This window comes from Microcaecilia unicolor, chromosome 5 (assembly GCF_901765095.1).
Source record: "Microcaecilia unicolor chromosome 5, aMicUni1.1, whole genome shotgun sequence".
Lineage (NCBI taxonomy): Eukaryota > Metazoa > Chordata > Amphibia > Gymnophiona > Siphonopidae > Microcaecilia > Microcaecilia unicolor.
Window position 1 is genome coordinate 113730521 of NC_044035.1, and position 21796 is coordinate 113752316.

At 45.8% G+C, this 21796-nt stretch overlaps 1 protein-coding gene across 5 annotated transcripts in view; it reads left to right on the plus strand.

Moving 5' to 3' along the window:
* The window catches only part of ADK (adenosine kinase), a 656244-nt gene that overhangs the window by 258089 nt on the left and 376359 nt on the right, over nt 1-21796 (plus strand). For all 5 annotated transcript variants that reach the window (XM_030203209.1, XM_030203211.1, XM_030203212.1 and 2 more), the window contains one exon: nt 5630-5708. In XM_030203209.1, the coding sequence (XP_030059069.1) occupies nt 5630-5708 (79 nt within the window). The remainder of the gene's footprint in view (nt 1-5629; nt 5709-21796) is intronic.

The following is a 21796-nucleotide window of genomic DNA, read 5'->3' on the forward strand; positions in this document are numbered from 1 at the left end:
TGTTTCTGGTGGGATATTCCCTCCTTCACAGTTTCCTCCTGGGATCTTAGACCATGGCATGCAAGCTGGATATAGATAGGCTTTAGTTTCTTCTACAAAGATAAGCATATCTTGTTAATTCAAATTAAAGCACAATATTCAGTTTCAGCTCAAGTGGGAGTTACTTATTACGGAGAGACATTTTTAAATCTTCAACAATCTACAGTCACAATAGAAGCACACATGTGCGCTGGAGATACTTAGAGGTTATTTGGAAGAAGAATCAGGTGTATTTCTTTAACTGAGATATGCCTCATAGTGAACAAAAGTAGGGTCTGTCTCGTCATCATTTGGAACCTGATTGATATAGTCACTAGAAATTAGGAGTGGCATGGTGTGTCCAAATAGTATCTGATAAGGGGTTACATGTGAATTCAGGCGGGATGTACTGCATATGGATGCTAATATCAAAGGCAGTTTCTGAGCCCAATCTTTACCTGTTGAATTTACAACTTTTCTGAGGGCCTCTTTTATGGTCCTGTTCATTCTCTCTACCTGCCCAGAACTCTTTGGGTGATATGGAACATGAAGCTTGTGTTTTATATTTAGGGCTTGTAATAGGACTGTGAAAATCTCACCCACAAATGCTGGTCCACGATCCGAGGCATTTGAGGAGTGCCAAACCTGCAAATTACCTCAGAGAACAGTTTATTAGCAGCGGTCTGTGCAATATGATTTTTACTAGGAAATGCTTCCTCCCAGCCACTAAAAGCATCAACAATAACTAGAAGGTATTTTTATCCCACTCTGGTCACTGGTAAATTGTCTATGAAATCAATTTGTAACCGGTACCAGGGTCCTACCCTTCTCTGATGTAAAAGTGGTATTGGCTTGGTCTGACCTGCTTTAACTTGTGCACATTGTAGGCATCCGCCTACCTAATCCTCCACTTCCTTTCTCATTCCTGGCCTTAATGCCATAGCTTTAAGGCGACTAAGGGTTCCCTCTACTCCCTCATGCAGATAGGAGTGGGCTAAACAAATCAGCTCTTGTCTAAATATTTGATCTGGGATATGCTCAGAAGTATCTCTACCAGATTGGGTAACAGCAGAAATCTGAGAAGCTAACAAGTCTACCTGATGGTTAAAAGAAGCTTCAAGGGAATGATGGGGGTCCTGGTGTGATTTAACATGACGTATCATTAATTTACCTGGATCACACTGTAACCAATTCCCAATCCATTTTCACAATTGTCCTTGCTGCAAGGGCTTGCCATCAGCAGTGCAGAAACCATTACTAGATCACTGACTCAGCCATCCTGAGCAGGCTTGTACTACATAATCACTGTTGCATAAAGGATGCGTTAGGAGGCACTTATGAGATATGTTAGTATCTATATGAGGACATGTGTGAATTAATACAGCCTGGACAGCTAATACTTTTGCATTCTGAGCTGAGGAATGACTATCAGATTTACCTTTTAGAACTTCTTGGTCTATGCTGAGGGCTGCGTACTGAGTATATCATATACCTTTGTCCCAAAATGAGGACCCATCGGTAAACCAAATGTTTCTAGGTGGAATTAAAGGCTTAGCCTCCTCTAAAGGGGGTGCTGAGGGACATTGCAGAGGAGATGGCTGACTCTCTTGGTAAGGACAAGAGTGGATAAGACCTTGTTTCGATTAGTGCATGGGCTTAAAAGGCTTGGACTTTTCTGGATTTCGAATTGAACCCTTTTGTTCATTAAAACTAGACTCCATTGTGCTAGTCTTGTGTTTGAAATGTGTGAGCCAGTAAGGGCACCTGAAATTATATACTTGAGAGGAGTGTGACCTGAGCAAATAGAGATTTGGGCCTATCCACAGAGATGCTGGAATGTCTGAACTGCCCAAACAGCAGCTAGACATTCTCTCTCACATTCAGTATACCTGCTCTCCACTTCAGTCAGCTTACGTGATTCATAGGCCACAGGGCAAAGTTCCGGTGGTCTACATCTTTAGCGTATGTTCGTATCTGGCAGATTTTTGAAGTCTGGTGTGAGGATCAGGAGATCTCGTCTTTGCATGCTTCAATTCCACAAGTTTTGGACTTTTAAAGGATGACTTCCATAAGGGGCTAGCCTTGGCATCCCTTAAGGTTCAGATTGCTGCATTGTCCTGTTACCGGGGATGGATCAAGGGCAAGTCTTTGGCCAGTCATCTGGATGTTCTCCATTTTCTGAGAGAGGTTACTCTCTTGGGTCCTCCTAGGCGGTCTCAGTTTCCATCTTGGGATCTTAATTTGGTCTTTTCATTGCTTGTTCATCATCTTTTTGAGCTGGTGGCTTCTGTCTCCATTAAAGATCTTACCTTGAACTTGGTTTCTTGGTAGCCATTTCATCAGCGAGACGTGTGCCAGAGTTACAAGCTGCTTGCAGATCTTCCTTTTTGGAGTTTCTGGCAGATTGTGTGATCTTATGGCCTGTACTTTCTTTTCTGCCGAAGGTTTTGACATTTTTTCATCTTAATCAGGCCATAGTTTTGCTGTCCTTGGGTTTTTCCATTGGGACGGAGTAGCAGCGTTCCTTGCTTAAACTGGATGTCCGAGTGTTGCAGCAGTACTGTATGTCCAGCTGACAGAATAGTTTCGGCGGTCGGACTCTCTCTTCATTTTGCTCGGTGGTGGTCGCAAGGTTATGGCGGAGTCTAAGGCTACGCTAGCAAGGTCATAAGACATCAGTGTTAATATATTTGCACTGGCTCTGCATTTTATAACAGATTTTAAAATTGACTTTGTTTTTTTGACACTCTTCACATGCTGACTCCCTATTATATATTGCTGCTACCTTAAAACTGTATACATCAACATGAGCCGTGAGGTCTGCAGACAAATACCTGCTTGATATTACCTCTTTCAGGCATATTTGATTAGAAAAATATAGAGATTAGCATGCTCAAAATTGTGGATTTATTGCCTCCGAGTTTACACCTGAGCCCATTGCTTATTTTTTATAGCAACGTCCCCTTCCCCCACAAGTCTTTTCTTAAAGATGGGTTCCTGGATATTTTCACTGTTACGTCTGGTACAGCCATGATGTTGTGCTACGCTGTTTTATGATTTTGTGTATATATTTTTATGTAATGTTTTAATTGTCAGACTTTTGTATAGCACCTAGATTTGGAGATAGTTGATAAAAGCTGTTATAAATAAATTACTGCCACTGAGCATATCTTTTCTATCATGCTCTCCACTAATGGAATTAACCCCTGTCTAGCCTATTAGAACACACCTGTAATGAAACTTTGTGATTTAGTAAATGTAACTACTGAAACGATTGCAATGCACACTATGGCTGTATAGAACTTCCTTTTGGCCAGCAAGAAGGGGTGTGTGTTTGGTTGTGCGTACATGATGATAGTTCTAAAGGAATTCTTGATCAGCTGACCATGTTAGGAAGATAGCTGGAGGAGTGGCCTAGTGGTTAGGGTGGTGGACTTTGGTCCTGGGGAACTGAGGAACTGAGTTCGATTCCCACTTCAGGCACAGGCAGCTCCTTGTGACTCTGGGCAAGTCACTTTACCCTCCATTGCCCCATGTAAGCCGCATTGAGCCTGCAATGAGTGGGAAAGCGCGGGGTACAAATGTAACCAAAAAAAAAAAAACCTCAAACAGAGGAATGACTGTGGAATCTGGATTCTCTGGAGCTGGCTTGGGACTCTAGTGCCAAGATCTTCTAGGCGTGCTAATGATCCTTGTTGTAATGTGCCTAATTTGTTCGAATGCTTTTCAAGTATTGTCTGGCTAATTTGTTCGAATGCTTTTCAAGTATTGTTTGGTTGCAGTTTTAGTAATGCAAGCTAATCTTAAAAAATGGTGTACTATATGTAAAGTAACCTTGGGAGGTAGAAAAACAATTAATGAAGACTTATAAGAATGCTTGTGCAAAAAAATAATAGGTTGGGTGTGTGTTGGGATCTGTTGAATTGTTGGTGCACCTTGCTTTGCTTTTGCTGTGCCGCTTTCATTTCTCCCCTTTTTTTCTCCAACTCCTCTTTTTGTTACTCTTTTACAATGAAGCTGGCATTCCTTTCTACCTATATTTTGCCTGTAAATTGCCTTTTTACAGACTTTAAAGCATAGAAATGCATTTAAACTTGTTTTGAGGACTTTATTTTTCTGGAACCCCAAATCTGATCTGTCTGTCTTTTTGATCATGATATCTTTTACCCGCATCCAGTTTGGTACTGTTCCATTAAATTTTCAGAATGTTTTCCCCCAATCAAATGAATATTGACAACTTCTGTATAAAAAGAACAGGTGATTTATCATATGCTCAAATTTAGCCTTTAATTTGTTATACATGTGTACACCTCCCCGCTTCCCCCGTTTTCTATTTCTGTTGATGGCTCTCTCATTCTCCCTGTCTCCTCAGCTCGAAACCTTGGGGTCAACTTTGACTCTTCTCTCTCCTTCTCTGCTCATATCCAGCAGATTGCCAAGACCTGTCGTTTCTTTCTTTACAACATCCGTAAAATCCGCCCCTTACTTTCCGAGCACTCTACCAAAACCCTCATCCACACCCTTGTCACCTCTCGTTTAGACTACTGCAATCTGCTTCTTGCTGGCCTCCCACTTAGTCACCTCTCCCCTCTCCAGTCGGTTCAAAACTCTGCTGCCCGTCTCATCTTCCGCCAGGGTCGCTTTACTCATACTACCCCTCTCCTCAAGACCCTTCACTGGCTCCCTATCCGTTTTCGCATCCTGTTCAAACTTCTTCTACTAACCTATAAATGTACTCACTCTGCTGCTCCCCAGTATCTCTCCACACTCGTCCTTCTCTACACCCCTTCCCGTGCACTCCGCTCCATGGATAAAACCTTCTTATCTGTTCCCTTCTCCACTACTGCCAACTCCAGACTTCGCGCCTTCTGTCTCGCTGCACCCTACGCCTGGAATAAACTTCCTGAGCCCCCTACATCTTGCCCCATCCTTGGCCACCTTTAAATCTAGACTGAAAGCCCACCTCTTTAACATTGCTTTTGACTCGTAACCGCTTGTAACTACTCGCCTCCACCTACCCTCCTCTCTTCCTTCCCGTTCACATTAATTGATTTTATTTGCTTACTTTATTTATTTTTTGTCTATTAGATTGTAAGCTCTTTGAGCAGGGACTGTCTTTCTTCTATGTTTGTGCAGCGCTGCGTATGCCTTGTAGCGCTATAGAAATGCTAAATAGTAGTAGTAGTAGTAGGTAGCGCCTTGTAGAAGAGCTAATGAGCATAGACATTCCAGTTTTGATTTACAAATAACTTTATCGTGTGTGTGTGTGTGTATATATATATATATATATATATATATATATATAGGGCAGCACATCGATTACATTTTTTTTTTGCATGATTAATTGCATAAAGTGTCCCCCTCACTTTTTTACTTGCGTAGTGCAAAATATAGACTGCAGATGTAACGTCTCAAAACTGATATACTGTACTTTAGTTACTAAAGTGAAAATAAAATAATTTCTCTTTTCTCTGTTGTCTGGTGATTTTATTTTTCTAATTATCTTATTCTCTGGTTCTGTTCCTTTGTGTTTCTGTAGCATTACCCCTCTCACCTTTGAATACATACAAAATCTGACTCCAACCTTGCTATTCTGTTTTGTTTTTTGCAGGTTTGAAGAACTTGTGAAAAAGTTTAAAGTAGAATATCATGCTGGTGGCGCTACCCAGAATTCAGTCAAAGTTGCCCAGGTCTGTATCCGCCATTTAATAATTTATATTAGATTCAGAGGATGGGTCTGATCACTCTTCTCTGACTTTGCAATATTATTGATGTGATCCTTTGAGTGCAAACAGTATTCTGAAAGCTTATTTGCAGCTGTATTATTTGCATTTTAATTAGAAGAAATGTAGAGGGGCTTTATAATAGCAACAGTGTATCTTTGAATTGACTTCAGAAAAACAATAGAACTATGGCAGATGATGGGTAGCAAGAAGACTCTGAAGTTGCAGTACAGATGTACATCTTCCTTTGGGGCAGTGGGACACCTTTTGAATTGGGGAGGCAGACAAGGCTATGTGTCCCCCCCCCCCCCCCCCCCCCAAAGCTCCCTAGGTACTTGGTCTCAAACATTGGTTGGGCATTGGCTCATTCTGCGTCCCATGCTCTTAGAAATCTGTCTTCCTCTTTGTTTGTGCCAGACCGCTCCCCCCACCCAGCAAGGGAAGGCAAAGTTCATTTTTGATGTATTCACTTTATATGCTGATGCAGCATGTAGCCAGTCAGAATTTGTTTTGTCTCTAGGTGGGAAGGTGGCTGGTGCAGCAGTTCTTTGAGGCCAAGCTTGTCCCAAACTTTTCACAGAACTTTTTTGGAGCCCAAGACACGCTCCAGTATGCTTTTGCATGTGCCTTCCTGCCCACTGCGCAAACTTGGGACCAACAGTCTATTTTTTTCTGCGGTGAGGAGAAGACACATTTTTTAACTTCTGTCCTCGCAGCTGGTGGTTTGGTTCTTAACAGAGTTTCTTTTTGTGCCTTTTTGATTTTCTTCACTTGTGTGCAGGTTCTTTTTATCTCTGTTTATGTTTTTCTTTACTTTTCTCTCTTTTACCATGGCTTCATAGGCCGTATTTAAGCCTGAGCTCTGGTGCTTCATTCTCTTTTGGCACCATCAAGTCTCACCTTTTTTCCATTGGGAGCCATTTTTGGTAGGACTACATACCCCTTCAAATTCAAGCCAGAACTCAGTCAGAGTGGCTCACAGGGAACTCTCTTACTGTCCGAGGCCTCGACATCGATGTTTATTTAGATTTTGCTCACACCTTTTTCAGTAGTAGCTCAAGGTGAGTTACATTCAAGTACACTGGATATTTCTCTTTCCCAGGAGGGCTCACAATCTAAGTTTGTACCTGAGGCAATGGAGGGTTAAGTGACTTGCCCAAGATCACAAGGAGCAGCAGTGGGATCTGAACCGGCCACCTCTGGATTGCAAGACCGGTGCTCTGTCCACTAGGCTACTCCTCCACTGTTGGCATCGATGTCTATGGTGTTGGCGGTTGCATTGACATCTGCCTCAGTGTCAGTCGCTATGCGAGTCACTGGGCCAGACAGGTTTTGGTACCAGCTTGGAACATGAGGCTTCCTTGTCAGTACTCAGGATTTGATGCGGATACTATGTACCGCTGTTGGTGTCGGCGTCGAGGATTGATCTTTGGCCATATGAGCTTCGAGGATCGGTGTTTCCTTCAGTGCCTCCGAGGCACTGCCACATTGGTGAAGTGTCTTGATACCAGGAGACCTTCTAATTACCTCTACAGGAGTCTTGAAGCACCAGGACCCTGCTTCTTGAAGCCTGGCCACCTTTGGAGTGCATTGCCATCAAAGGTGCTTGCGCCAACCATTCTTCTCCACTAAGCTTGTATAGTCGCTGCTTCAGCAGTTTGTTTGTACATTGTGGCTCCAAACTGTTTCGCTTTTTTCAAGAGGCATCGACATAGAAGGTGCTTGCGCCATGCCATGCCTCTTGACATCCAAGCCTCGATCCCAGAGCATCAAAGGTGCTTGAGCCTGCTACACAATTTGTATCGGCTCCGCTCTCTTCTAGAGCATTAGTGTCAACTGTGCTTGCGCCCGACATGCCTCTAGACATATGAACCTCGATCACTGGACATCGATGTCGAAGGTGCTTGCATTTTGCATGTCGTTTACATTTGCTCTGCTCTCTTTTCTGGAGCATCGGTGTTGGCTGTGCTTGCGCCCAACACACCTCTTGAGAGCCTTGATCCACATTGGCGATGAGGGTGCTTGTGCCTGCCGTGCCTTTTCTATTGGCCCCTCATGGTCCCTCAACCTGTGGTGTGGCCTCCGCCGCTGGTGTTGCACGTGGCATTGTGGTTGGTTGACTGTCGCCTGTGTCAATCGACGTCTGTTGCAAGCAGTTTTAATGCAAATTGATTCTGGAGCCCTATCCTCAATATCACTTTCAGGGTCCTGCTTCTCGGGCGAGGAGGAATCGGTCTCAGCCTACCCATGGTGGGTTCTGAACCAACCCTCCCTCCATGGGCACGAATGTTGCTTCCATTGAGGAGCCTTTCTTTCGCTTAAGGGACATGGTGAATGTCTTTACACTACCTTCGGAGGGGGAGAATTGCTTTTTCCTTTTTTAGTTTATGTGCTACGAATCTCTCTAGGAGGTCTGTACTAGTCCTTGTCTATCAGCTCTTCAGTGAGGTTCTTGTGAGGGGTACGGAGGTACTTCTGTGGCCCACTCCCTCACATAGCCTCCATTCACCAGTTTCAGAACTCTCCTGGTTTTCCTGGGCTCTACTTCCTCCTCCCTCCAGAGGAGTTGGTCTAACGCTTATAGGAGTAGATTTCTACGAGCTATCCTTCGGCGCCCACTAGCTGGGACACTAGTACCATGGATCCACTCGGAAATTCAAATATGGGGTTTCATTGCCTTTCTTTGGACTTCAGTCCTGCTACCTCTCCACAAGCGCATACTATGGAGCTTCATTCCATGTTCACTTTGGCAGCTTCTCTCCCATTGGAGCTAGAGAGTCACTTTGCCAGTTCACTGAGCAACAGACGGTGTATCACCAGTACTGGGTCAGGTGCCATTTCTTGGCTGCAGCTTCCAGCAGTCTACCTCCACTGTGGCCATATGATCTTTGATGACTGCATCTCCTCTTTTGTATGTTAGGCGGGTGCTGCCAAGTGCTGGAGAGATGACTCTTTTAGAACACAGTTTGAAAGGATCACTGCCCTCATTATAGACTACACAGCCACTGTTGCATTCTCTCCTCTCAAGCGCCTTCTCTGACTTACTGCTTGTCTAGGAAGCTCTGCTCAGTCGAAACAGTCTTTTTATTGCCTCGACTTCTTGCTAGCCTTAATGGATTTCAACCCAGCATATTATTTCCATCTAGCTTCAGTTTGGATGGCTCTCCAGATGCTGCACCCTACCCCTTTGGATGACTCCAGAGGGAAATTGCTGTTGTACCAGTTGGTGCCCCTATGCCCTCTTTGTTGCACAGAGGCCACAGTTATTCAGTCCTCAGACAGACGGCCTGTCCACCGGGAGCGGTTCAAATCAGTACGAGAAGTTCCTTACAGAATATCTCTCCACTCTTCTGAAGGCCCTTCAGCTTCAGTCCGTATCACCAGGGGATGACAGCTTCAGTTCTATTCCTTGTTCTCCATTGTACGCAAGAGGGATACTTTCCATCCTGCCTCTTAGACTCTTTTGCTACATTCTCAGCAAAGAACAGTTTAGGATGGTTTCTTTACCTAAGCATCCTGCCCATGGTTCTGGACAATCATTGGCTGTGCTGTCTGCACTGGCTGGGTATTTTATCCATGGGCAGTCTTTCATTCCTACTGGGGATATTCTACATCCAGTACCACGTGCTGCCTTTTGGCTTTGTGTCCAATCCCGGGAGCCTTACCATGTGTCTTGTATTCTTCGCAGCTCCTCTGCATTGCTTGTGAGTCCTTTTCTTTGCCCATTTGGGTTCATGCAGAGCACGTCGATGACCAGTGCTTGGGAGTCCATATGGAGCACTTTTTGGGTGCTGGACTTATGGGGATTTGTGTTTTACTACCCCCAGCTCTGTCCTACCTCTGGTTGATCTACATTAGCTGCTTCTCTTGCTTCCATCCTTCATGCAGTCTCATGCATGGCAAGCACATTTTCCACTCATTGCTCTGCAAGCAGACACTGTCCTATCTTTGATGCTGCCTCAGCCCCACAGGTTATCTCCTTAGCCATTAGTTACCTTCCTTCATACACTTTTTTCCAGGCCCCCTGCACACGCATACCATCCTTTTTTCCAGCCTCCCTCCCTGCACATGCAGACACCATTTATCCTTTTTCCAGCTCCCTTCCCTGCACCCCATATGTATATTTGTCCCAGCCCCCTTCTTGAACCCACACTCCAGCCCCCCTATCAGTCCTCATCTGAGACTCATAACATCAAACACCGCTTTGGTGACAAACCATGCTTAACTGTCATTGTACATGTGTCACTGTGATCCTTTCTGCATCAGCCTGGGCAGTGAGCAAGTGTGGCACTGAATTTCTGAAAGGAGGATTTCAGCTCCACACTTGCTCTCTGCCTGGGCTGATGCAGCAAGGCTCACACTGACACATGCATGGGCAGCTGCACATGGAGGTCACCACACGCATGTGCCAGTAGATCAAGTGACCTCTGCTGCTGACCCATACGTGTGTCAGTTGGAGCCTTGCTGCATCTTTCTTGGCAGAGAGAAAATGTGGCTGCACTGAATTATTGGAGGGAGGGGGAGGAGGCAGTCCTTTGATATCTTGGAGGACTCTCGGTATGTAGGTGGTCACCGAGGCACTTATATCCTCTCACAGGAGGTGGAGTGTGAAGCGCTGCTGAACCCGGGCCAAATCACCACTGAGAGCCAGCTGCAGTTTCATCAGAATACACACAGCTGCAGAGCCAAGGAAGAGCAGGCCAGAGGAGATCCCAGTAGGATCCTCTCATTCGCGGCACACCTGGGGAGCCTCCACGGCACACTGGTTGAAAAACGATGCCCTAGACAAATGTTTTCAGTGATACTTGGGTTTTAAAGGAGTAGTTTAATTTCTGGATTAAGTTGATTTTATTTTTATTCTAGTTTAAATTGATCAATTTGTTTTTTCTTTTAATTTGATATTCTTTCTTTTGATTTGTAATTTGCATTGTAAACTGCTTAGAGATTTAAGTGGCATAGCAAGGTTTAGAATAAACTAATATTCTACATATTAGAAAAGGTATGCCAAAGAGGTTAAATGGTGAGGTGAAAGAGTCTGTTAAGCCCAAAGGACATCTTTCAAAAAGGCAAAGTGAGTCCAGATGAAGAAATAGAAAAGGAGGTAAACGGTTTCAAGTTAATAACACTTAATAAGGCAGGCCAAAAGAGAATTTGAAAAGTATCTTTCTGTACAGTCAAAAACTGATAAACGTATACATGCCACACTTATGTTCTGCCCTTTCAGTCAAAGATAATACTGAGCAGAGTACAATAAAACATTCAAAGTCAAATACAGTGCAGAAAATAAGAATAATAAAATGCAAAGCTTAAATTAATAAATTGCAATTGAAAACAAAATTGCTCAGGTTTCAGCCTAGCTCATCTCCCAGCATAATTAAAAGAAAAAAATTTACAAGTTCATTAAAACAGCAAAGTTTGTATGGAAGTCATTTGAACCAGTAGATGACCAAGAAGTAAAAGGGGCATTCAGGAAGGAAAAGCCAATAGCAAAAATGTTTAAGGGGTCCTTTTACTAAGGCTTTCTAACGGATTTAGCACGTGCTAACAATTAGGCCTCACTACATGCTATGCAGCTTATTATATTCCTATGGGCTGCATGATATTTGGCACGCAGAATTCATTAGTGCACCTTAGTAAGTGGACCCCTAAATGAATTCTTTGCTTCACTCTTTATTGAGGAAGGTGTTTGACTGGTACCCATGCCTGAAGCAGCAGGATTTATAAGGCATTCAGTTGGAAAGTATAATAAAGCCAGCTGACAAACAAATGAGGAACAAACCACCAGGTCAAGATGGTATAAACTCCAGCATTATGAAAGAACTGAATAATGAAATTGCAGACCTATGAGTTAGTTATCTGTGACCTATCATTGAGATCAACTATAATAGCTGAGGATTGCTGGTTGGCAAATATAATGATCTTTTATAATATAGATTCTAGAGGTGAGCTGGGAAACTGCCGATCGGTGAGCCTGATCCTGGTGCTAGGTAAAATGGTGGTAGGTTTTTTTGAAAAACAAAATTACTATATGGCTAGCCATGGCTTAATGTGGCAGTGCAAATATGGGTTTAACAAAAGAAAATCTTGCCTTGCAAGTTGGTTACAGTTTTGAAGATTATTAAAGGAGAGTAAGGGTGAACCATTCAGTACTCTATAGAGGTTGTTTAAGCAGCCTTCTATATGTGTAATTGAAGGTTTCGAAAAGCTGATATATCAGGGGCGGATTGTCTATTTGGGCAACCAGGCACTGCCCGAGGGCCCAGAGACTCTCCCCACTGCCACACACTACGGCCGTTGTCACCTTAAAGGGCCCTGGTGATCTAGTGGCCTCTGAAGGGGCATGAAAGAACAACACTCTTTTCTGCCTGGTGCCGCCATTTAAAAAAAATGACTGTTGAGAATCTCTGCGGCAATCGCACGAGAATGTTGAGACCCGTGAGACTCTGCAGGAAGTCCCGGCATCATTTTGAAAACACGGTGGTGGCAGGCAGAATAGCGCTAGTGGACAGGAAAGAGTGGGGTTCTTTCTTGCCCCCCCATAGAAGCCACTAGACCACCAGGGCCCTTTAAAGTAGGATCGGAAAGGACCTACTGAGTCTCGGGATATTGTAGTGTGCTGGAGCGGGCAGCGGCCCAATGGTGCAGGCCAAAAATTTGTGTTTAGTTTCCATTTTACAATAGGATTACATATATATTTAAAAAATATTTCCCCTTCAGCTTTACATGTATATTTTAAAAATATTTCCCCTTCAGCTTTTGCACCAGCTCTGAGGCAGCATACGTTTCATAAGTGCTTGTTTTGACAGGGCTTTAAATGAGAATTTAGGGAGAAGGTATTCTCTGCAGCCTATCTGTGAGATGGAAAATACTCTCTGAAGCTGCAGCAGTGCTGCTATAAGCTGTTAGTTTTCTCTCCCTGAAAAACATACACGCCACACCCACAAAGTTCAAACTGTCTGTGGGGGAGGGGGAAGGGAGGAAATGGCAGTGCTTGATGAAAGAGCTCAGTTTGATAGGAGATATGCTATAGGATGTCATTCTGAGGCCAGGCTAAGTCTAAAGCAGGAGAAGGTAATCTCTGCAGCCTATCTGTGAGATGGCTCTATAAATTAAAATGTTCTATTATGTATTGAGTTGACATTGTAAGTAGTATACTATGCCATACTTTATTTGAATATATTTACTGCTGTAAATGCATATTGTTTGAATATTTTTACTGCTGTAATTGCCTATTGCTTATGTTTGATCTAGTCTTACTGTACACAGCCTTGAGTGAATTCCTTCAAAAAGGCGGTAAATACACCCTAATAAATAAATAGAAGGCATTTGACAAAGTTCTTAATGAGATTTCTGAGGAATTAGAAGTCATGAGAGAGGAGACCACTGACCTGTTGTGGATTGGGAACTTGAAACCAAATATGACTACATGATCAGTTTTGTCAATGAAGATAAATAGTGGAGGTCCCCAGAGATCTGTAGGTGAAAAAGCAATAGTCCCAGTATTCATAAATGATCTGGAAAAGGGGATGACATGAGAAATGATCAAAGTTGTGGATGATACAAAGTAATTCAAAGTTGGATTGTAAAGCGTTGCAGGAGGACCTGGTGAGATGGGGGATTAGACGTCTAAATGGCAGATGAAATTTTAATGTACACAAGTGCAAAATAATATAAACGGTGAAAAGTAATTGTAACTTTATTGGTACTGATGCTGGGTTCCAGGAAAATGATATTTGAGTCAGCGTGGACAGTACATTGAAACCTTTAGCTCAGTTTTAGGTAGCAGCTTTTTAAAAATTAATATTTTTTAAAAAAAGCAAATTATTTGGAAAGGAACAGAGAGTAAAACAATTGTATCTTGTTGAGTACTGTGTGTGTTTGGTCCAGATAGCAACTAGTCATATGTGTTCTTTCTCTTCTCTATTTCTCCCCTTTTCTTTTACTGCATTGTAAACCACTTTGAAGCCTAGTACAGGCCTTCTGGCAATAGATCAATTGGAAATAATTAAATAAGTAAAATAAATTAAGCTGTGGAAATTTGTTGCAGGAAGATTGGTCAAGTCAGTGTAGTTTGTTTAGATAGGGCTTAGACAATTTCCTAGAGGAAAGATCCTTAACCTGTTAGCCAGATAGAGTGAGAAGCCACTGCTTATCCCTGGGTATGAGCAAGAAGGATTGACTCTGTTTTTTGGGATTTTGCTGTGTACTTAGTACCTGGATTTGCTACTGTCAGAGGCAAGATGTTGTGCTTCATGGACCTTAGGACTCGCATAGTATGGTACTACCTATGTTCTTAATATACCGTATTTTTCGGACTATAAGACGCACCGGACCATAAGACGCACCTAGGTTTTAGAGGAGGGAAATAGGAAAAAAAAATTTCCTTTTTCCCTCCTCTAAAACCTAGGTGCTCCGGTGCGTCATGTCCGAGTTCGGGATCGCCCTCCCCCCGGCCCTGTCACCACTTCTCCCCTACTCACATCACATGATCTTCCCTGGTGGTCTAGTGACGTCGGGGCAGGAAAGAGCCCCCTCTTTCCTGCCCAGCGCGCTGCTCTCCGTCCTCCTGTATGCAGCCTGACGGTCTCGGCGAGATTCAAAATGGCCGCCGAGACTTCAATTCTCGGCGGCCATTTTGAATCTCGCCGAGACCGTCAGGCAGCATACAGGAGGACGGAGAGCAGCGCGCTGGGACAGGAAAGAGGGGGCTCTTTCCTGCCCCGACGTCACTAGACCACCAGGGAAGATCGCTTGACGTGAGTAGGGGAGAAGTGGTGACAGGGCCGGGGGGAGGGCGATCCCGAACTCGGGGGGAGGGCGGGAGGGAGGGAAATCGCTACCTTCGGACTATAAGACGCACCCCCCATTTTCCTCCCAAATTTGGGGGGAAAAAAGTGCGTCTTATAGCCCGAAAAATACGGTAATCCAAAAAGACAAAGACTAGCAACATACTAGACTGTACTAGGGGATCAAGTGCTTTTCATTATGAAGCATATGGAGACAGACTTAAAGAACATAATATGAATACTTTGGAAGAAAGGCTAGAGAGGGGAGTTATGATACAGGTGTTCAAATACACAAGAGGTGAGCCTTTCAATTGAAAGGACGTTCTGGAACAAGGGGACAAATGGTGAAAGTGAAAGGGGGCAGACTCAGGAGTAACCTAAAAAAAATAATATTTCAAGGAAAGGGTGGTGAATTTGTGGAGTGACCTCCTTGTGGAGGTGGTGGAGACAAAAACTATCTGAATTCAGGAAACCCTGGGATAAGTATATAGGATCTCTAAAGGAGAGGAGGGAATCGTAGATGGCATGGCTGGACAGACTAGATAGGCCATATGATCTTTTATCTACTTTCATTTTTCTGTTTCTCTGTTTTGAGAGACAGCAGGTACATTTGGAGTGGAGGAGTAGCCTAGTGGTTAGAGCACTAGACTTCACATCCAGAGGTGCTTGGTTCAATCCCCACTGCTTCTGCTTGTGTCTTGGGCAAGTCACATAACTCTACATTGCCTTAGATACAAACTTAGATTGCAAGCCCTCCAGGGACAGGGAAATACCCAGTGTACCTGAGCGTAACTAACCTTGAGATACTACTGAAAAAAGTGAGAGCAAAATCCAAATAAATAAATTTGTGTTACATTACTAAAGAGGATCATACACAAAGCATAGAGTGGAAGCAATATGTGGGAGGAAAGAGGTGTATCAAGATGGCTGCATTGAGCAGATGGCAGAATGTCAAGCTTTCTTCTCATACTTAAGAATTTGTGGTAGTTGGTGGTTCTTACCTCTATGGTTTTTTGCATGGGAAAAAAGGCAAGAATGGAAAGGTTTATGCTATTCCTGTTTTGCTGAGACAGCAAATATGAAGCCCTTTGTCCCTAAACAACTAAGGCCCAGATGCACAAAACCTAATGAGCCAGCAACTTGGTTTTTGTACCAGTTCTAGCCGGTTTAGCAAGTAAGGAGTAAAAAGACATGCACAAACAGAGTGCTCCGATCTCTTTTCCTATCTTGGTAGCAGCTAACGAAAACGCTATTTAAACTATTATAATGAGCTAATTACTATAAAAATGTGCATGCAAGGCGATACACAGCCGTTTTCTGACCCAATGCACAGAAGCAATCCTTAGCTTTACCGTGGAAAAGTGAACGGGAGATCTGGAGCTCTCGGTCCTGATAGCTGCAGACCTCCCGTTAAATTTGATTGAGCTTCATACAACAAAATTTCATGGCAGAGGGACTGCTTTTAACCAGAACACAAAAAAGTGTGACAAAAATCCAACCTGAAAGGCTGTAGGGAGCTGGTGAGTCCCTGCTGTGGGAGGAAAGGATCCTGCTTCAGCTGTACGGGGCCAGGCAGAGATGAGGGAGAGCTGCAGGAGTTCTTGTGCTGCCACTGCCCTGTCCTGCCCCTGGCAAGGAAGCGGGGGGTGGCAGAGAAGAGAACCCCGGAGCCCACGGGAGCTAACTCCAGGCTCTCGGCATCAGCGGAGCTAACGCTAGGCTCCCTGCATAAGCCCCCCCCCCCCCCCCCCCGAGCAAGAGAGTGCAGGCTCCCGACTTGTTTTTGAAGGGGGGGAAAAACAAACTACACTGGATCTCATACACGCAGCTTGTCTGTGTGTATGAGAGCCATCTGTAGCATGCACAGAGCAGCCACGCTTAGCGATGGGCTGCTCTGCGCATTCTCAGCTGGCCGACTGGCTTCTCCCCTTTCGCATGCCAATCAGCTAAGTTGCAAAAGCAACGAGCATCTCATTTGCGTGCGATTCTCTTTGGGAATCCATCTGTATTTCCAGGCTTTACAGATTTGAAAATACAAATGGATTCTTAACAAGGATCTTAGTACACCTGGGCCTAAGTAGTTACATTTTATAGATGTTCTTGTGAATTATATGTAATTGTATGTGCTGTGAAATTTGGGAATGACTGACTCTGGATAGATGGCATCCTAAACTACTGCAGGTTGCAAGTTCTAGCATTGTTCCAAAGCAATCATGGACAAAAGCAGTACATCTATCACATCAAAGTGCAAATAATCAACTCCAGATAAAGATTTACTTATGGCTTCTGATTCAAGGAGTTTATAGACTTGAAATTTTAGGTGTTTATTTTCAAGCCAATTAGGGGCTTTGGGACAGTTAAAATTCTGCAAATATCAATGTGTTTTTGTTCAGTAAATTACATTTTTAGGTGGCTACCATATTTTACACATTCACCCAGTCTCTCTTGCAATTCTTATTTCTCCCACCCAGCCTTTCTATCTGTCATTTCCCCTACCCTGTCTCCAGCAGTCCTCCCTCTTTGTCACCCATGTCAAGTCTTCTCTAAACTCCCAGCATGATCTCAACTCCATCTTTCTACTACTCTTACTCTCAACCCTCTTCTGCAAAATCACTGCCACTTAATGAATAGGAATTTTTTTAATTCTATCTTTATCGTGGGGCTCTTGGTTTAGTTTGAGCTGCACAGTGTAAGAACTCATGTGGTAGTCTCACAGTCCAAGTCTTATGAGATTTCAAATGAATAAGTTCTGTACATGTGTCTCGCATGTACTAAGAACTCTGCAATAAAGAAATCCCCAAGCATTTCTTTCTTTTCTTTTTTTTTTTTTTATTTAGTAGGTCCTACTCTATCTGGCTGTAGTGACAGCAACTGGATGATGATATTGGAGTGCTAGAGGAAGCACAATTTGTGTGTGTTTGGTTAAAACTAGAAACCTTAATTTCCCTATTTGGGAGGAGTTGGATTGGGTTTAGTGTGGTCTTCAGGTTATATCCAAAAGGCCAAGTTATATTCAAAACTTGGAAAGGTATGAATCAAGTTGCAGAAGATTGTCACAGGATCAGAAGCATCTATAAAACTATAAGTAACAAGTATTATAAATGAGAATAAGGCTCATCTTCAATGTTTAGATATGATTTTGTATATCTTTGCTTCCTGGTTCAACATTTTAGTTATTTTTGTTATAATGTGCAACTTCCATATCATCATGCTGATCAATCCATAGACTGGTGGGTTGTGTCCATCTACCAGCAGGTGGAGATAGAGAGCAAACTTTTGCCTCCCTATATGTGGTCATGTGCTGCCGGAAACTCCTCAGTATGTTCTCTATCTCAGCAGGTGGTGGTCACACACAGCAGCAGCTCTGGCTAGGCCTCCAAGCCTAATTTTTAGGTTTTGTTGAGTGCCTGGGGTTGAGGGCTCTTCTTGAGCAAGTGCAAACCTGGTGGCGCCAGGTCCCTCCTTTTCTCCCCCCTCCCGCTGGCTCCGTTAAAAAAAAAAAAAAAAAAAAAAAAATTAAAAAGTCCTTAAAGGCGTTTATTTCGACGTTTATTTAAACGTTTATTGCAGCTACTCACTGGGACACCAGGTCGTTACAGCTCGGAGCGGAAAGCAGGTAATTTTTACCTTTTATAGCGGGCAGGGGGTTCCCCGATTGGTCTCCACGTGGCCTATGGCGTCGGAGGGCGAGGGCGCAGAGAGTCGCTCCCCGGATCGCGTGTGCGCTTCTAGAGGGGATGCGGGGGTCTTAAAGTCTGTTCGCCCTTGTTGGGTGACCGATGAGTGTCCCGGTCCTTCCTCCGGTGTGGCGGTTTTTCCCGCCATAAACGCCCATCCCCCGCGGCTTGCCTCCGCCATATTGGCCGGCCACGCGGCTCGGACGGCTTCTTCTTGGGCCGCCCTTGAGGTGGGAGACATTGATACCATGAACGCCCTTAATTTGGGCAACGGCACAAAGCGGCTAAAGTTAAGTGCCGTTCTTCCCGCGCGGCTCCTTCGCGGAGTGTCGCGCCGGACGCCATCTTGGATGCGCAGCATGTCTCTCCCCCGCTCTTGCGAGCGCCGGTTGAGGGTGCGTCTAGGGCTGTAGCCCAGGCTGCAGAAGTGCACAGTCTGGGGGGTTTCTCCCCCGAGTTTGTTTTGCTGCTGCATCAGGCCTTCCTTATGCAAACGCTGCCCCTGCTCCCTCGTCTGGTAAAGAGGTTGAGGCCCCCGGAGGTAAACGCCCTCGGGTTGATTCTCAGGCCTTGGAGGACTTTGTCTCCTCCGATATAGATGAGGGCAGCGTATCTGAGTTCTCCCAACGGTCCTTTGCGGATTCCTTGGAGGAGACGGATCCCCGCTCGGATGGAGCGGATGACCCCTCTGCAGCGCGGCTCTTTAGCTCAGAGGATTTGCCCAACCTGTTAATGCAGGCCATGGGCATTTTGAAGATTTCCTCTCCGGAGGACGTCTCTCCCTCAGCCCCTGTTGGCTCTGCCATTATGCTGGGGACGAAGCGCCCGCATAGAACCTTCCACGTGCATGAGGCCATGCACACCTTAATTTCGGCTCAATGGGATGTCCCGGAAGCGAGCCTTAAAGTGGCTAGGGCTATGTCCCGCCTCTATCCTTTGCCTGAAAGTGAACGTGAGGCCTATCTGTGGCCTACCGTGGTTTCTTTAATCACTGCGGTGACTAAGAAAACGGCGTTGCCGGTGGAAGGTGGCACAGCCCTAAAGGACGCCCAAGACAGAAGATTGGAGGCGGCCTTAAGGTCGTCCTTTGAGGCGGCTGCCTTAAGTTTGCAGGCCTCAGTTTGCGGCTCCTACGTGGCCAGGGCGTGCCTGACGTTACTCCATTTACTTTGTGGTACCAAAGAAAGGAGGTTCTGTACGGCCTATCCTCGACCTCAAAGGGGTCAATCAGGCACTTTCGCATGGAGACCCTCCGCTCTGTTATAGCGGCAGTGAAGGCAGGAGAGTTCCTGGCATCCTTGGACATCAAGGAAGCGGACTTGCATATTCCCATCTGGCCTCCTCAACGCTTTCTGCGTTTTGCAGTACTGGGCCGACACTTCCAGTTCAGAGCCCTCCCGTTCGGGTTGGCTACTGCTCCGCGGACCTTCTCCAAAGTAATGGTGGTCATCGCGGCCTTCCTGAGGAAGGAAGGAGTACAAGTCCATCCTTATCTGGACGACTGGTTGATCCGAGCCCCCTCTTATGCAGAGTGCGGCAAAGCTGTGAACCGGGTGGTTGCTCTTTTGAGCTCCCTGGGGTGGATCATCAACTGGGAGAAAAGCCAGCTGCGCCCAACTCAGTCCCTGGAGTATCTGGGAGTTCGATTCGACACCCAAGTGGGCAGAGTGTTCCTGCCAGACAATTGGATTGTCAAGCTTCAGGCTCAGATGGACCAGTTCCTAGTAGCCTCTCCTCTTCGGGCTTGGGACTATGTGCAGCTGTTGGGCTCTATGACGTTCACGATGGATGTAGTGCCCTGGGCCAGGGCTCATATGAGACCACTACAACACTCTCTGCTGCAGCGCTGGACTCCGATGTCGGAGGATTATGCTGTGCGCCTTCCCTTGGACCCAGCAGTGCGCAAGGCGCTGAGCTGGTGGATGCAGACAGACAAGTTGTCTGCGGGAATGCCTCTGGTGACCCCGGAGTGGATTGTCGTCACGACGGACGCCTCTTTGTCGGGCTGGGGAGCCCACTGCTTGGGAAGGACAGCGCAGGGGCTCTGGTCTCCTGCAGAGGCAAAGTGGTCTATCAACCTCCTGGAACTCAGAGCCATTCGGTTGGCGCTTTTGGAGTTCATCCCGGTACTGGCGTTGAAGCCTGTACGGGTCCTGTCGGACAATGCCACGGCTGTGGCCTATGTCAACCGCCAGGGAGGTACCAAGAGCGCCCCTCTAGCCAAGGAGGCCATGAATCTATGCCAGTGGGCGGAAGCGAACCTGGAACAGCTGTCAGCGGCCCACATTGCCGGAGTCATGAATGTCAAGGCGGACTTTCTCAGTCGCCATACCTTGGAGCCCGGAGAGTGGCAGCTATCTGCTCTGGCGTTCTTGGACATCACGAAGCGCTGGGGCCAGCCGAGCCTAGATCTGATGGCGTCATCGGCCAATTGCCAACTGCCGCGCTTTTTCAGCAGAGGACGGGACTCTCGATCCCTGGGAGAGATGCTCTTCTCCAACAGTGGCCGACACGAGATTCTCTGTGTGTTCCCGCCCTGGCCCATGTTGGGCAGGGTGCTAGACCGGGTGGCAAAGCATCCGAGCCGGATAATCCTGGTGGGTCCGGATTGGCCCAGACGTCCCTGGTATGCGGACTTGATCAGGCTCTCAGTGGACGAACCTCTGCGACTGCCCGTGGTGCTGGAGGATCCCTCCCCCTTTGGTCTTACGGCCTGGCTATTGAGCGGCAGAGTCTGAGGAAGAAGGGCTTCTCAGGCAAGGTCATCGCCACTCTGCTGAGAGCGAGGTAGCGCTCTACTTCTACTGCTTACGCCAGGGTTTGGCGTACCTTTGCAGCGTGGTGTGAAGCAGGTTCACTTTCTCCATTTACTGCTCCAATTTCTTCAGTGCTGGCGTTCCTGCAAGAAGGTCTGGAGAAAGGCCTGTCGCTCAGTTCCCTTAAAGTCCAGGTAGCGGCTCTGGCTTGCTTCAGGGGCCGCCTGAAGGGTGTTTCCCTGGCTTCGCAGCCAGATGTGGTGCGCTTTCTCAAGGGAGTTAATCACCTGCGCCCTCCTCTGCACTCAGTGGTGCCTGCGTGGAATCTCAACCTGGTACTAAGAGCCTTGCAGAAGCCGCCTTTTGAACCCTTGTCGAGGGCATCTCTGAAAGACCTGACGTTGAAAGCAGTCTTTTTGGTGGCTATCACTTCAGCCAGAAGAGTTTCCGAGCTCCAGGCACTCTCATGTCGAGAGCCTTTTCTGCAGTTCACTGAGGCAGGAGTGACTATTCGCACAGTGCCTTCCTTCCTGCCCAAGATTGTTTCTCGCTTCCATGTGAATCAGCAGCTCTGTCTCCCTTCCTTTCGTAGGGAGGACTACCCAGAGGAATACTCTGCTCTCAAATATCTGGATGTGAGACGTGTCATCATCAGATACTTGGAAGTGACCAATGATTTCCGGAAATCGGATCATCTGTTTGTCCTGTTTGCAGGTCCTCGTAAGAGTCTGCAGGCTGCTAAGCCTACAGTGGCAAGATGGGTCAAGGAAGCCATTGCAGCGGCTTATGTGGCCGCGGGGAAGGTGCCGCCTATCCAGCTGAAGGCTCACTCCACT